Source organism: Oncorhynchus tshawytscha, linkage group LG10 (genome assembly GCF_018296145.1).
Source record: "Oncorhynchus tshawytscha isolate Ot180627B linkage group LG10, Otsh_v2.0, whole genome shotgun sequence".
NCBI classification, from domain to species: Eukaryota; Metazoa; Chordata; class Actinopteri; order Salmoniformes; family Salmonidae; genus Oncorhynchus; species Oncorhynchus tshawytscha.
Genome location: NC_056438.1, coordinates 58481179 through 58497830, shown reverse-complemented (window position 1 = coordinate 58497830; position 16652 = coordinate 58481179). Strand labels below are relative to the sequence as shown.

Below are 16652 nucleotides of genomic sequence, written 5' to 3'. Positions count from 1 at the left end.
CCACCTGTGGTAAATTCAATTGAATGGACATGATTTGGAAACGCACACACCTGTCTATACAAATGTCCTACAGTTCACAGTGCATGTCAGAGCAAAAACGAAGCTATGAGGTCGAAGGAATTGTCCGTAGAGATCTGAGACAAGATTGTGTCGACGCACTGACCCGGGGAAGGGAACCAAAACATTTCTGCAGCATTGAAGGTCCCCAAGAACACAATGGCCTCCATCATTCTGAAATGGAAGAAGTATGGAACCACCAAGACTCTTCCTAGAGCTGAGCAATTGGGGGAGAAGAACCTTGGTCAGGGAGGTGATGGATAACCTTCCAGAAGGACAACCATCTCTGCAGTACTTCACCAATCAGGGCTTTATGATAGAGTGGCCAGACAGAAGCCACTCCTCAGTAAATGGCACATGACAGCGTGCTTGGAGTTTTCCAAAAGGCACTTAAAGACTATCAGACCATGAGAAAGAGATATACTCTGGTCTGATGAAACCAAGATTAAACTCTTTGGCCTGAATGCCAAAGCGACATGTCTGGAGGAAACCTGGCACCATCCCTACGGTGAAGCATGGTTGTGGCGACATCATGCTGTGGGGATGATTTTCAGCGTCACAGACCGGGAGACTAGTCATGATTGAGAAAAAAATGAACTGAGCAAAGTACAGACAGATCCCCCCCCCAATTTCGTGGTATCCAATTGTTTTAGTAGCTACTATCTTGTCTCATCGCTACAACTCCCATACAGGCTCGGGAGAGACAAAGGTTGAAATGCGTCCTCGATACACAACCCAACCAAGCCGCACTGCTTCTTAACACAGCACGCATCCAACCCGGAAGCACCAATGTGTCAGAGGAAACACCATGCACCTGGCAACCTTGGTTAGTGTGCACTGCACCCAGCCTGCCACAGGAGTCACTGGTGCACGATGAGACAAGGATATCCCTACTGGCCAAACCCTCCCTAACCCGGATGACGCTAGGCCAATTATGCATCGTCCCACAGACCTCCCGGTCGCAGCCAGTTGCGACAGAGCCTGGGCGTGAACCCAGGGTCTCTGGTGATACAGCGCCCTTAACCACTGCGCCACCTGGGAGGCCACAGACAGATCCTTGATGAAAACCTGCTCCAGAGCGCTCAGGACCTCAAACTGGGGTGACGGTTCACCTTCCAAGGGGACAACAACCCTAAGCACACAGCCAAGACAACACAGGAGTGTCTTCCGGACATGTCTCTGAATGTCCTTGAGTGGCCTAGCTAGAGCCCGGACTTGAACCTGATCGAACATCTCTGGAGAGACCTGAAAATAGCTGTGCAGCAATACTCCCCATCCAACCTGATAGAGCTTCAGAGGATCTGCAGAGAAGAATGGGAGAAACTCCCCAAATACAGGTGTGCCAAGCTTGCAGCATCATACCCAAGAAGACTTGAGGCTGTAATCGCTACAAAAGGTGCTTCAACAAAGTACTGAATAAAAGGGTCTGAATACCTACGTAACAGTGAGATTTGAGTTTTTTAAACGTTTTTTAAATAAATTAGCAACATTTTCTAAAAACCTATTTTTGCTTTGTCGTTATGGGGTATTGTGTGTAGATTGATGATATATATATATATATATATATATATATATATATATATATATATTTTTTTTTTTAAATCCATTTTGGAATAAAGCTGTAACCTAACAAAATATTGAAAAAGTCTAGGGGTCTGAATAATTTCTGAAGGCACTGGATAGTCAGGTGGTTGTTAGCAATTTCGGGCAGGTGCGTTTGAACAAACCACTAGTGCACACACACGCGTGCACACATTCACACACACACACACACATAGTCTCTACTCAGTCACTACTCAGTCAATGCTGGCCAAGTAAAAGATGAAGATATGTCTGTTAGTCTGCCCGGGCAGCTGGCCAACACAATAGACCAGACCCCCACTCCGCGCTGAGAACAATCCACCAACACAATGACCCCTCAATAGCCTGTCTCATTAGAGCCACTTTCTGGCCCTCCAGTGTGGAAGTACATGCAGCTGCCAAGCATCCTCTTCAACAACTATGCCACTGTTCTTCAGCAACAAGGTCACTTGTCTGCCTTGATACAACCTCTGTATGGATGGAATGCCACCATACACAACACACACTGTTTAAGAAATATTTGAGCGGAAGTAAAAAAAGAAAGGGAAGAGCAGGGAAGAATGTGACAATTTGACTTGTCAATCTCTGCTGTGTGTGCAGGTCAAGTAGAATAATTGAGTAGATAGAATAGTTGAGTAGATAAAATACTGAAATGGTGAATAAGCGAGTTTTAAAAAAGGTTAAGGTATACAGTAAAAGATTCATATTAAAACACCAGACAGAGAAAATAATACAGCACAGTGGTTTATTCTCTGTCTATCTCTGAGTTGGCCTATTACTAAACTCCTTTTAGGAGCCATATGAGATAATGTGGCTCAGTGATCATCAGTTTCCCTGTACTGTCTGCACTGTGCTGCAACTGAAGACATTAGTCCACTTACATAATACAGCAGGCCAGGCCTACATAGCTCTTCTTTCACATAAGCTCCCAACCAATTAATGCATGCAGGGATGCAGACAGTAAAATTACCCTCCTTATCACCTTCAAAGGCTGCCAACTCATTATAACAATCTCACTATACTAGTAGAATGAAGCAGAGTTGTAAATCCCTTGTGATTAAAAACAGTAAAAAAGGTTGAGTGAAATACAAAGAAGTTTTGTGGAGAAGTCTTGCTATAAAAAGAAAAGGTGCCTCTACAAAGTTGGACAGTTGCCAGCATGATGCATGGAAATGCCCCACTGTAATGAATCCCATACTGTAGGCTCTACCTCTACATAAAGCTCATGATTTTAATCTAATTGGATTTATTGGACCTGGTGCACTATCTAATTGGATGAATCTGAAGAATAGGACCTGGTGCACTATCATCCCGCCATCACAAATTATACTACAGCGAATCAGCAGCGTGAGGCTAAACAAACCACATAGCTGATCGCAGCGTGCAGTGTGCAACCATGGGAACGCAGCTAGATGGCTGCATTTAGACAGGCAGCCCAATTCGGATGTTTTTTTTCAATAATTGGTCTTTTGACCAATCAGACCAACTCTGAAAAATATCTGATGTGAAAAGATCTGATGTGATTGGTCAAAAGACAAATTAGTGGAAAAAATATCAGAAATAGGCTGCCTGTCTAAAAACATTCTATATAGCATTCTGTTGCATCCAGATACTGAGGTCCTGATACTGAGTGTCTTATTCACAGCACTAGATTAGCAGCAACATCAAAAAATATCCTTCCAGTCAAAGGAGCAATGTTCAGTCCTCCTAATGCAGCTCAGCACTGGGACTGCCTAGCTGGTTGGTTAGATGACTCACTCAATGCATTTTTAAACTATGTATTGAGCGGTGGCTCAGCATTCTACTTCCTTCTGCTCATTTAAATCCACGGGGCTAAACCAAGCAGGGCTGGAGCAGGGAGGTGCATTTTGGGGGATTTTGTAAAAGTGCTCTCCCATCTCTCATCCATTTAGGAGCTCTACTGTTACTACTCCATGCCCAGAGACGTGAGGAAGACAATAGATTCATCTTGATTAAATGTGCTCAGTAAGGTGTCAAATAGATCAATTCTCCTTCAAATACATGACAGTATAGTAGGTCTAATATATACTGTACCAGCCAATAAGAGGCGGCAGGGGTGATCAATTAGGCCCTCAAATCCATTCCAAATGTAAGTGTATAATGGCTACAGACACTTGGCAGGCAGGGAAATACAATCCCTCTCCAACTTGTATGAGTCTGGGAGAAAAGTGAGTATTGGAGGCAGCAGAGAACAGAGAGTTTACAAGTGGATCCTGACTAGACAAAAGCCTGAAGGAGCTTGAGGAACAAAGAAAGAAATAGTTCAAATTAGTGTGAATTGCTACAAATCCACATGGAGAGTTTAATCAGAAATTCGAAGATATGGAGAGACAAGGGGTAGGATAAAACAGGGCATTCTGTGGTTATGTCTCCTTGTTGTTTTAATAAATCAGCAACTCCGGTCAGTGTCTCTGTCATAAGTTGCCCCAGGCAGTTTTACTATATTTTCTTTACACTGAACTATCCCACTTGACTTACACTAGTAAAACCAAGTAAAGAAAATGCTGTATAAACGCCTAGCAGCATTGCCAGTTCATAAAAGATTGTCTATGGGGGCAACCCACACATGCCAAATAAAATGTATTACATTTTACTTTCCTTGATCGACAATATGACAGACACTGAAACTGTAACAGGAATATTAGCTTGATTTTCCATATACCTTTCTGGTATTCATAGACCTTTCACTGTGAACAAGCTGTCTCCTCCACAGTGGTGATTTTAACATGGATCAATAGACTGCGGGTCCCCCTTCTACATGGTAGCTTGAGTCTTTGGCAGTTACAGGTGAATCAATAGTAATCTGGTCAATCTCTCTGCTACTGATCAGGATTACTGCTATTACTGCTACTCATGAGCACTGACTGCCTTTTATAATGAAAACAGTCTCTATCTCCCTGTGCTGTGTTGAACGGGCTGGAACAGCCTGTGTGTTGTAGGCGGCCTATGGTAGCAGTAGTACTATGGTAGCAGTACTACTATAGTAGTAATTTAGTAAATTACAAATATTGCCTTCCTCCTTATCGAACCACTCCATTCTATGTAGTGTTGTATTTTAGATTCAAACACAGACACAGAGCAAGAGACTCTCTCTCTCTCTCTCTCTCTCTCTCTCATATTATGGTGGGGCGTCCCTATAGGATTGACCTACTCTGACTTGGTTATACAGACTCGATCAAAACACACCCTACGAATGGAATGCCTAAATCAATACTCACTTTCTAATATCAACAAACACTGCGAGACCTCTCATAGTCAGCCATAGTAGTAAGCTACAGTACAGGGGTGATTTTTAGTGGCTGGCAATGATTTAGAGCACCCATGGAAACAATCTCGTTGTTTGAGAAAATACGAGGCGTCAACCTCAGTCAGTATTATTTTGTAGCACATAGAACTCGTGATCCCATGCATCAAAATTAACTAGCGCTCGATTCAGACACGAGCACGTATCAATTTAGCCACGACTATCTTATTCAAGGATGGACAAATAAATGCATCTAAACGTACCTGGGTCAGTGTCACCTGCCTTTGAATCATACTAGATGAAACTTCTCATTCTTATGGCATTTCTTATGTGTGGGTGTTTTAAGAATAAGATATAGCATATCCTCCGTTGGGCCATGTTCCAGGTTTGTCGGACGATTTTCTGGTCATTCGTACGGCGATGCTGCTGTGCAGTGGTCTTTCTCTTGGGTACCACAATGCTTCGACCAATAGCGGACCATTTTGCATCAATTTAGCCTCTGTTTCCCTGCCCCCGCCCATGCACGCATCACGCACAAATTAAAGGCCTAAGCTTTGCAAGGCACTCGCACGCATATCACAATTACGTATTTATACTGAACAAAAATATAAACGCAACATGCAACACTTTTACAGTTCATATAAGGACATCAATCAATTTAAATACATTAATTAGTCCCTAATCTATGGATTTCACATAACTGGGCAGGGATGCAGGCCCACCCACTGGGGAGCCAGGACCAGCCAATCAGAATGAGTTTTTCACCACGAAAGACCTTTATGACAGACAGAAATACTCCTCAATAAAATTTGAGAGAAATAAGCATTTCGTGCTATGAAAAATGTGTGGGATTTTCTATTTCGGCTCATGAAACATGGGACCAAGACTTTACATTTATATATTTGTTCAGTGTATATAAACTCAGCAAAAATATAAACGTGCTCTCACTGTCAACTGCGTTTATTTTCAGCAAACTTAACATGTGTAAATATTTGTATGAACATAACAAGATTCAACAACTGAGACATAAACTGAACAAGTTCCACTGACATGTGACTAACAGAAATTGAATAACTTGTTCCTAAACAAAGGGGGGTCAAAATCAAATGTAACAGTCAGTATCTGGTGTGGCCACCAGCTGCATTAAGTACTTCAGTGCATCTCCTCCTCATAGACTGTACCAGATTTGCCAGTTCTTACTGTGAGAATTTGCCAGATCTTGCTGTGAGATGTCACCCCACTCTTCCACCAAGGCACCTGCAAGTTCATGGACATTTCTGGGGGGAATGGCCCTAGCCCTCACCCTCTGATCCAACAGGTCCCAAACGTGCTCAAAGGATTGAGATCCGAGCTCTTCGCTGGTCATGGCAGAATACTGACATTCCTGTCTTGCAGGAAATCACACACAGGACGAGCAGTATGGCTGGTGGCATTGTCATGCTGAAGGGTCATGTCAGGATGAGCCTGCAAGAAGGGTACCCCACGAGGGAGGAGGGTGTATTCTCTGTAACGCACAGCGTTGAGATTGCCTGCAATGACAACAAGCTCAGTCCGATGATGCTGTGACACACCGCCCCAGACCATGGCGGACCCTCCACCTCCAAATCGATCCCGCTCCAGAGTACAGGCCTCGATGTAACGCTCATTCCTTCGACAATAAACGCGAATCCGACCATCCCCCCTGGTGAGACAAAACCACGACTCGCCAGTGAAGAGCACTTTTTGCCAGTCTGTCTGGTCCACCAACATTGGGATTGTGTCCATAGGCGACGTTGTTGCTGGTGATGTCTGGTGAGGACCTGCCTTACAACAGGACTACAAGCCCTCAGTCCAGCCTCTCTCAGCCTATTGCAGACAGTCTGAGCACTGATGGAGGGATTGTGCGTTCCTGGTGTAACCCGGGCAGTTTTTTTAGCCATACTGTACCTGTCCTGCAGGAGTGATGTTCGGGTGTACCAATCCTGAGCAGGTGTTGTTTCACGTGGTCTGCCACTGCAAAGACGATCAGCTGTCCATGCTGTCTCCCTGTAGCGCTGTCTTAGGTGTCTCACAGTACGGACATTGCAATTTATTGCCCTGGCCACATCTGCAGTCCTCATACCAAATTGAGATGGTTTGGGATGAGTCTAACTGCAGAGTGAAGGAAAAGCAGCCACCAAGTGCTCAGCATATGTGGGAACTGCTTCAAGACTGTTGGAAAAGCATTCCAGGTGAAGCTGGTTGAGAGAATGCCAAGAGTGTGCAAAGCTCTCAAATATAAAATATATTTAGATTTGTTTAACACTTTTTTGGTTACTACATGATTCCATATGTGTTATTTCATAGTTTTGATATTTCATAGTTTTACAATGCAGAAAATAGTACAAATAAAGAAAAACCCTTGAATGAGTAGGTGTTCTAAAACTTTTGACCGGTAGTGTACATGTAGGTAGAGTTAAAGTGACAATGCATATATTATAAACAGAGTAGGAGCAGCGTAAAAGAGGGGTCTGGTAAGCCCTTTGATTAGCTGTTCAGGAGTCTTAAGGCTTGGGGGGTAGAAGCTGTTAAGGAGCCTTTTTGGACCTAGACTTGGCGCTCTGGTACCGTTTGCCATGTGGTAGCAGAGAGAACGGAGACGGGCACATCGTGCACCACTCCCTAGCATTCTTCTTGCCAATGTCCAGTCTCTTGACAACAAGGTTGATGAAATCCGAGCAAGGGTAGCATTCCAGAGGGACATCAGAGACTGTAACGTTCTTTGCTTCACGGAAACATGGCTCACTGGAGAGACGCAATCCGAAGCGGTGCAGCCAGCGGGTTTCTCCACGCATCGCGCCGACAGAAACAAACATCTTTCTGGTAAGAAGAGGGGCGGGGGCGTATGTCTTATGGCCAACGTGACATGGTGTGATGAAAGAAACATACAGGAACTCAAATCCTTCTGTTCACCTGATTTAGAATTCCTCACAATCAAATGTAGACCGCATTATCTACCAAGAGAATTCTCTTCGATTATAATCACAGCCGTATATATCCCCCCAAGCAGACACATCGATGGCTCTGAACGAACTTTATTTAACTCTCTGCAAACTGGAAACGATTTATCCGGAGGCTGCATTCATTGTAGCTGGGGATTTTAACAAGGCTAATCTGAAAACAAGACTCCCTAAATTTTATCAGCATATCGATTGCGCAACCAGGGGTGGAAAGACCCTGGATCATTGTTACTCTAACTTCCGCGACGCATATAAGACCCTGCCCCGCCCCCTTTCGGAAAAGCTGACCACGACTCCATTTTGTTGATCCCTGCCTACAGACAGAAACTAAAACAAGAAGCTCCCGCTGAGGTCTGTCCAACGCTGGTCCGACCAAGCTGACTCCACACTCCAAGACTGCTTCCATCACGTGGACTGGGAGATGTTTCGTATTGCGTCAGACAACAACATTGACGAATATGCTGATACGGTGTGCGAGTTCATTAGAACGTGCGTTGAAGATGTCGTTCCCATAGCAACGATTAAAACATTCCCTAACCAGAAACCGTGGATTGATGGCAGCATTTGTGTGAAACTGAAGGCACGAACCACTGCTTTTAATCAGGGCAAGGTGTCTGGTAACATGACTGAATACAAACAGTGCAGCTATTCCCTCCGCAAGGCTATCAAACAAGCTAAGCGCCAGTACAGAGACAAAGTAGAATCTCAATTCAACGGCTCAGACACAAGAGGTATGTGGCAGGGTCTACAGTCAATCACGGACTACAGGAAGAAACCCAGCCCAGTCACGGACCAGGATGTCTTGCTCCCAGGCAGACTAAATAACTTTTTTGCCCGCTTTGAGGACAATACAGTGCCACTGACACGGCCTGCAACGGAAACATGCGGTCTCTCCTTCACTGCAGCCGAAGTGAGTAAGACATTTAAACGTGTTAACCCTCGCAAGGCTGCAGGCCCAGACGGCATCCCCAGCCGCGCCCTCAGAGCATGCGCAGACCAGCTGGCCGGTGTGTTTACGGACATATTCAATCAATCCCTATACCAGTCTGCTGTTCCCACATGCTTCAAGAGGGCCACCATTGTTCCTGTTCCCAAGAAAGCTAAGGTAACTGAGCTAAACGACTACCGCCCCGTAGCACTCACATCCGTCATCATGAAGTGCTTTGAGAGACTAGTCAAGGACCATATCACCTCCACCCTACGCCATCCACGCCTCTTCAACCTCAGGAGGCTGAAGAAATTCGGCTTGTCACCAAAAGCACTCACAAACTTCTACAGATGCACAATCGAGAGCATCCTGGCGGGCTGTATCACCGCCTGGTATGGCAACTGCACCGCCCTCAACCGTAAGGCTCTCCAGAGGGTAGTGAGGTCTGCACAACGCATCACCGGGGGCAAACTACCTGCCCTCCAGGACACCTACACCACCCGATGCTACAGGAAGGCCATAAAGATCATCAAGGACATCAACCACCCGAGCCACTGCCTGTTCACCCCGCTGCCATCCAGAAGGCGAGGTCAGTACAGGTGCATCAAAGCTGGGACCGAGAGACTGAAAAACAGCTTCTATCTCAAGGCCATCAGACTGTTAAACAGCCACCACTAACATTGAGTGGCTACTGCCAACACACTGTCAATGACACTGACTCTACTCCAGCCACTTTAATCATGGGAATTGATGGGAAATGATGTAAATATATCACTACCCACTTTAAACAATGCTACCTTATATAATGTTACTTACCCTACATTGTTCATCTCATATGCATACGTTGATACTGTACTCTATATCATCGACTGCATCCTTATGTAATACATGTATCACTAGCCACTTTAACTATGCCACTTGGTTTACATACTTATCTCATATGTATATACTGTACTCGATATCATCTACTGTATCTTGCCTATGCTGCTCTGTACCATCACTCATTCATATATCCTTATGTACATATTCTTTATCCCCTTACACTGTGTATGACAGTAGGTTTTTTTTTTTGAATTGTTAGTTAGATTACTTGCTCGTTATTACTGCATTGTCGGAACTAGAAGCACAAGCATTTCGCTACACTCGCATTAACATCTGCTAACCATGTGTATGTGACAAATAAAATTTGATTTGATTTGATTTGAGAACAGTCTATGACTAGGGTGGCTGTGATCTTTGACAATTTTTAGGGCCTTCCTCTGACACCGCCTGATATAGAGGTCCTGGATGGCAGGAAGTGTGGCCCCAATGATGTATTGGGCCGTACGCCCCATCCTCTGTAGTGCCTTGCAGTCAGAGGCTGAGCAGTTGCCATACCAGGCAGTCAGGATGCTCTCGATGGTGCAGCTGTAGAACCTTTTGTTGATCTGTGGACCCATGCCAAGTCTTTTCAGTCTCTGGAGGGGGAATACTCTTTGTTGTGCCCTCTTCACGACTGTCTTAGTGTGTTTGGACCATGATAGTTTGTTGGTGATGTGTACACCAAGGTACTTGAAGCTCTCAACCTGCTCCACTACAGCCCCGTCGATGAGAAGGGGGCCTCCTTGGTCCTCCTTTTCCTATAGTCCACAATCATCTCCTTTGTCTTGATCACATTGAGGGAGAGGTTGTTTCCCTGGCACCACACGACCAGGTCTCTGACCTCCTCTCTATAGGCTGTCTCATCGTTGTCGGTGATCAGGCCTACCACCATCGTGTCATCTGCAAACATGTTGATGGTGTTGGAGTCGTGCCTGGCCGTGTAGTCATGGGTGAACAGGAGTACAAGAGAGGACTGAGCACACACCCCTGAGGGGCCTCAGTGTTGAGGATCAGAGTGGCGGATGTGTTGTTACCTACCCTTACCACCTGGGGGTGGCCCCTCAGGAAGTCCAGGATCCAGTTGCAGAGGGAGTTGTTTAGTCCCAGGGTCCTTAGCTTAGTGATGAGCTTTGAGGGCACTATGGTGTTGAACGCTGAGCTGTAGTCAATGAATAGCATTCTCACATAGGTGTTCCTTTTGTCCAGGTGGGAAAGGGCAGTGTGGAGCGCAATAGAGATAGCAAACTATCGGCCTATAAAGCCTCTCTTGAAAAAGCCAAACCTTGACCCAGAAAATATAAAAAATTATCGGCCTATATCGAATCTTCCATTCCTCTCAAAAATTTTAGAGAAGGCTGTTGCTCAGCAACTCACTGCCTTCCTGAAGACAAACAATGTATACGAAATGCTTCAGTCTGGTTTTAGACCCCATCATAGCACTGAGACGGCACTTGTGAAGGTGGTAAATGACATTTTAATGGCATCGGACCGAGGCTCTGCATCTGTCCTCGTGCTCCTAGACCTTAGTGCTGCTTTTGATACCATCGATCACCACATTCTTTTGGAGAGATTGGAAACCCAAATTGGTCTACACGGACATGTTCTGGCCTGGTTTAGATCTTATCTGTCGGAAAGATATCAGTTTGTCTCTGTGAATGGTTTGTCCTCTGACAAATCAACTGTAAATTTCGGTGTTCCTCAAGGTTCCGTTTTAGGACCACTATTGTTTTCACTATATATTTTACCTCTTGGGGATGTTATTCGAAAACATAATGTAAACTTTCACTGCTATGCGGATGACACACAGCTGTACATTTCAATGAAACATGGTGAAGCCCCAAAATTGCCCTCGCTAGAAGCATGTGTTTCAGACATAAGGAAGTGGATGGCTGCAAACTTTCTACTATTAAACTCGGACAAAACAGAGATGCTTGTTCTAGGTCCCAAGAAACAAAGAGATCTTCTGTTGAATCTGACAATTAATCTTAATGGTTGTACAGTCGTCTCAAATAAAACTGTGAAGGACCTCGGCGTTACTCTGGACCCTGATCTCTCTTTTGAAGAACATATCAAGACCATTTCGAGGACAGCTTTTTTCCATCTACGTAACATTGCAAAAATCAGAAACTTTCTGTCCAAAAATGATGCAGAAAAATTAATCCATGCTTTTGTCACTTCTAGGTTAGACTACTGCAATGCTCTATTTTCCGGCTACCCGGATAAAGCACTAAATAAACTTCAGTTAGTGCTAAATACGGCTGCTAGAATCCTGACTAGAACCAAAAAATTTGATCATATTACTCCAGTGCTAGCCTCTCTACACTGGCTTCCTGTCAAAGCAAGGGCTGATTTCAAGGTTTTACTGCTAACCTACAAAGCATTACATGGGCTTGCTCCTACCTATCTCTCTGATTTGGTCCTGCCGTACATACCTACACGTACGCTACGGTCACAAGACGCAGGCCTCCTAATTGTCCCTAGAATTTCTAAGCAAACAGCTGGAGGCAGGGCTTTCTCCTATAGAGCTCAATTTTTATGGAACGGTCTGCCTACCCATGTCAGAGACGCAAACTCGGTCTCAACCTTTAAGTCTTTACTGAAGACTCATCTCTTCAGTGGGTCATATGATTGAGTGTAGTCTGGCCCAGGAGTGGGAAGGTGAACGGAAAGGCTCTGGAGCAACGAACCGCCCTTGCTGTCTCTGCCTGGCCGGTTCCCCTCTTTCCACTGGGATTCTCTGCCTCTAACCCTATTACAGGGGCTGAGTCACTGGCTTACTGGGACTCTCTCATGCCGTCCCTGGAGGGGGTGCGTCACCTGAGTGGGTTGATTCACTGTTGTGGTCATCCTGTCTGGGTTGGCGCCCCCCTTGGGTTGTGCCGTGGCGGAGATCTTTGTGGGCTATACTCAGCCTTGTCTCAGGATGGTAAGTTGGTGGTTGAAGATATCCCTCTAGTGGTGTGGGGGCTGTGCTTTGGCAAAGTGGGTGGGGTTATATCCTTCCTGTTTGGCCCTGTCGGGGTGTCCTCGGATGGGGCCACAGTGTCTCCTGACCCCTCCTGTCTCAGCCTCCAGTATTTATGCTGCAGTAGTTTATGTGTCGGGGGCTGGGGTCAGTTTGTTATATCTGGAGTACTTCTCCTGTCCTATTCGGTGTCCTGTGTGATGCTAAGTGTGCGTTCTCTAATTCTCTCCTTCTCTCTTTCTCTCTTTCTTTCTCTCTCTCGGAGGACCTGAGCCCTGGGACCATGCCCCAGGACTACCTGACATGATGACTCCTTGCTGTCCCCAGTCCACCTGGCCATGCTGCTGTTCCAGTTTCAACTGACCTGAGCCCTAGGACCATGCCCCAGCACTACCTGACATGATGACTCCTTGCTGTCCCCAGTCCACCTGGCCATGCTGCTGCTCCAGTTTCAACTTCCACCTGACTGTGCTGCTGCTCCAGTTTCAACTGTTCTGCCTTATTATTATTCGACCATGCTGGTCATTTATGAACATTTGAACATCTTGGCCATGTTCTGTTATAATCTCCACCCGGCACAGCCAGAAGAGGACTGGCCACCCCACATAGCCTGGTTCCTCTCTAGGTTTCTTCCTAGGTTTTGGCCTTTCTAGGGAGTTTTTCCTAGCCACCGTGCTTCTACACCTGCATTGCTTGCTGTTTGGGGTTTTAGGCTGGGTTTCTGTACAGCACTTTGAGATATCAGCTGATGTACGAAGGGCTATATAAATAAATTTGATTTGATTTGATTTGATCATCTGTGGATCTGTTGGTGCGGTATGCAAATTGGAGTGGGTCTGGGGTTTCTGGGATAATGGTGTTGATGTGAGCCATGACCAGCCTTTCAAAGCACTTCATTGCTACAGACGTGAGTGCTACGGGTCGGTTGTCATTTAGGTAGGTTACCTTAGTGTTCTTGGGGACAGGGACTATGGTGGTCTGCTTGAAATATGTAGCTATTACAGACTCAGTCAGGGATAGGTTGAAAATGTCAGTGAAGACACTTGCCAGTTGGTCAGCATATGCTCGGAGTACACGTCCTGGTAATCAGTCTGGCCCTGCGACACTGTGAATGTTAATCTGTTTAAAGGTCTTAAGCACATCGGCTATGGAGAGCGTGATCACACAGTCGTCCGGAACAGCTGGTGCTCTTATGCAACAACGCCTCCTCAACCTCAGAAGGCTGAAGAAATTTGGCTTGTCACCTAAAACCCTGACAAACTTTTACACACGCACAATTGAGAGCATCCTGTTGGGCTGTATCATTGCCTGGTATGGGGGTGGTGCGCAACGCAAACTACCTGCCCTCCAGGACACCTACAGCACCCAATGTCACAGGAAGGCCAAAAAGATCATCAAGAACAACAACCACCCGAGCCCCTGCCTGTTCACCAAGCTAACATCCAGAAGGCGAGGTCAGTACAGATGCATCAAAGCTGGGACCGAGAGACTGAAAAACAGCTTCTATCTCAAGGTCATCAGACTGCTTAACAGCAATCACTAACTCAGAGAGGCTGCTGCCTACATAGAGACTCACTAGTCACAATAAACAATGCCACTTTAATAAAGTTTACATATCTTACATTACTCATCTCATATTTATATACTGTATCTTATACCATCTATTGCATTTTGCCTATGCCACTTGGCCATCACTCATCCATATGTTTATATTAACATATTCTTATTCCATTCCTTTAGATTTGTCTGTATTAGGTAGTTGTTGGGGAATTGTTAGATTACTTGTTAGATATTACTGCACTGTCGGAACTAGAAGCACAAGCATTTCGCTACACTTTTCGCTAACCATGTGTTGGTGGCCAATAGAATTTGATTTGATTTGATCAACTGTAGCCTACTGCTAACAACTTCAGCTGCAGGTAGCCTAGAGAAGACGAAGCGCTCTGATCCTCTCTGGCCAGGGGAAATGAAGAGGTAATGTCATGTATTTATAGCCTAAACTGTGTATTTATAGCCTAAAATAGGCCTATTTATTTGAATTAAGAGAAAATGTGAATGTGATCAAATTGGTTTTACATTCAAACTTTGGGTGGCTAGGCTACCTTATCAATCCACAATTATTGATTGCAATTAATCAATCAAGACAATAGTCATGACATACTGTGTGAGTCACTTCTTAATACAAATGCAAAGGCCTACCTGATGCAACCCTGCATAAAGCAAACTCAGCCCTTTTAGTTCTATTGTCCAATTGCAGTTGTTGCCCATTTTATTTTAAACCATATGACCTGATTTAAAAAAAACTCTGGTCCCATCATAACCCATATAAAACCGTTTTACAGCTGATTTATTACTACGTCAGACCCTCGAACTTGGGTCCGGATTGGACCTGGTTAGGTTAGCCCAGTGGTTCTCAAAACTCTTCTCAGGGACCCCCAGATGTTTCAAAATGTCATTTTAGCCCTGAACTACTTCATCTGATTCACCTAATCAAGGGTTAGTTGACAAGTTGAATCTCGTGTGCTAGTTTTGGAATATTTCAAATACATGAGTCCCCAAAGAGTGGTTTGAGAACCACTGGGTTAGCCTACCAGATCAGGAAAAACTCTGGGTCCCAGGAAAACTTAGTATCTCAGTATTTCAAAATGTTTACTTACTTATCTAAAAATGTTAACTTAGTGTGTAGATATTTTTAGATAGTTTCTCGAGATTTTGACTTGCGTATCTCAACATTTTTAGATAGTATCTCGAAATATTTTGTTGTATAATTTTTTTAAATTCTTGGCGGGAATGGGCTTCCATACCTTGAGTATCAATTATAGACAATGGGCTACTAGAGATTGTGAAACCTTGGAGACTGAAATCATTGATAAATTAAATTCTTTAGTAGTACTTATGTGTCACTTTTGAATGAAGCTATAGTTCCTCTGTGTCATAGAAGGCTTGCTTGCCAGGCTTATGTTTCCTTTGTACTGTGATGAATAGGTCCACCATGTGCCCATTAAGTGTTGCATCACCCTCCCTGAGACCTAAAGTAACTTGTGCTTCTGACATTCACAGAAGCCTGTTTACCTCTGCCATCTGAGTGCTGGCTTTTAAAGGAGGCTCTGTTTGTAAAGATAAGGGTATGTGTTTTCTCACCTGTCTTAGTTGAACACACATATTGTAAGTCAGTTTAAGCATTTTTTTAAATGTTTACCTTTATTTAACTAGGCAAGTCAGTTAAGAACAAATTCTCTGGTTCAGGACAACATATTTTTATCTTGTCAGCTCAAGGATTTGACCTTGCAACCTTTCGATTACTAATAAAACACTCTAACCACTAGGCTCTCTGCCGCCCAATCATCTGGTAAATCACTGGTAAACAATTCCACTGAAGAATGATTTTGTAATATTGTTAGGGCTGGTTTCTCGGACACAGATTAAGCCTAGTCCTAGACTAAAAACATGTTCAATGGAGAACCTTCATTGAACATGCTTTTTAGTCCAGGGCTACACTGTTAGAAAAATTGTTTATATTTGTAACCTAAAAGGGTTCTTCGGCTGTCCCCATAGGAGAACCATTTGAAGAACCCTTTTGGGTTCCATGTACAACTTTTTCCACAGAGAGTTCTATATGGAGCCCAAAACGGTTCTACCTAGAACCAAAAATAGTTATCCTATGGGGAGAACCCTTTTGAATCCTTTTTTTTCTAACAGTGTAGGCTTAATCTCTGTCCGGGCAAACCATCCCTAAATGTTAAGCAAAGTGAAATCTAAATAATAGGATGAGTAACAGGATGCTCTCCAACCAGTTTCTGAGAAGAGAAGTGTGAGTAGGGGAAGTCTGAGTAATACCAAGAACAGGCTGCTCTGAAAATAGTTATATTGAATAAATTGTTGGTTTTCATTCACCATAGTTATGGGAACTAGAATATGGTATGATAGGCCTACAGTACATAGAGTATGATCGAGCATATAATATGCATCTCTCTCAACAGGTAGACCGATATTCAGTTGCTCAACATTCAGAGCCAC

The 16652-nt window shown here is 44.4% G+C and overlaps 1 protein-coding gene across 1 annotated transcript in view; it reads right to left on the bottom strand.

The window, feature by feature from the left end:
- Positions 1–5393, bottom strand: part of LOC112260525 (E3 ubiquitin-protein ligase HECW1-like) — a 61186-nt gene extending 55793 nt beyond the window's left edge. Inside the window, exon 1 of the mRNA XM_024435701.2 lies at positions 5167–5393. Within this exon, the coding sequence (XP_024291469.1) occupies positions 5167–5196 (30 nt within the window). The 5' untranslated portion in view covers positions 5197–5393. The remainder of the gene's footprint in view (positions 1–5166) is intronic.
- Positions 5394–16652: the final 11259 nt, after the last annotated feature.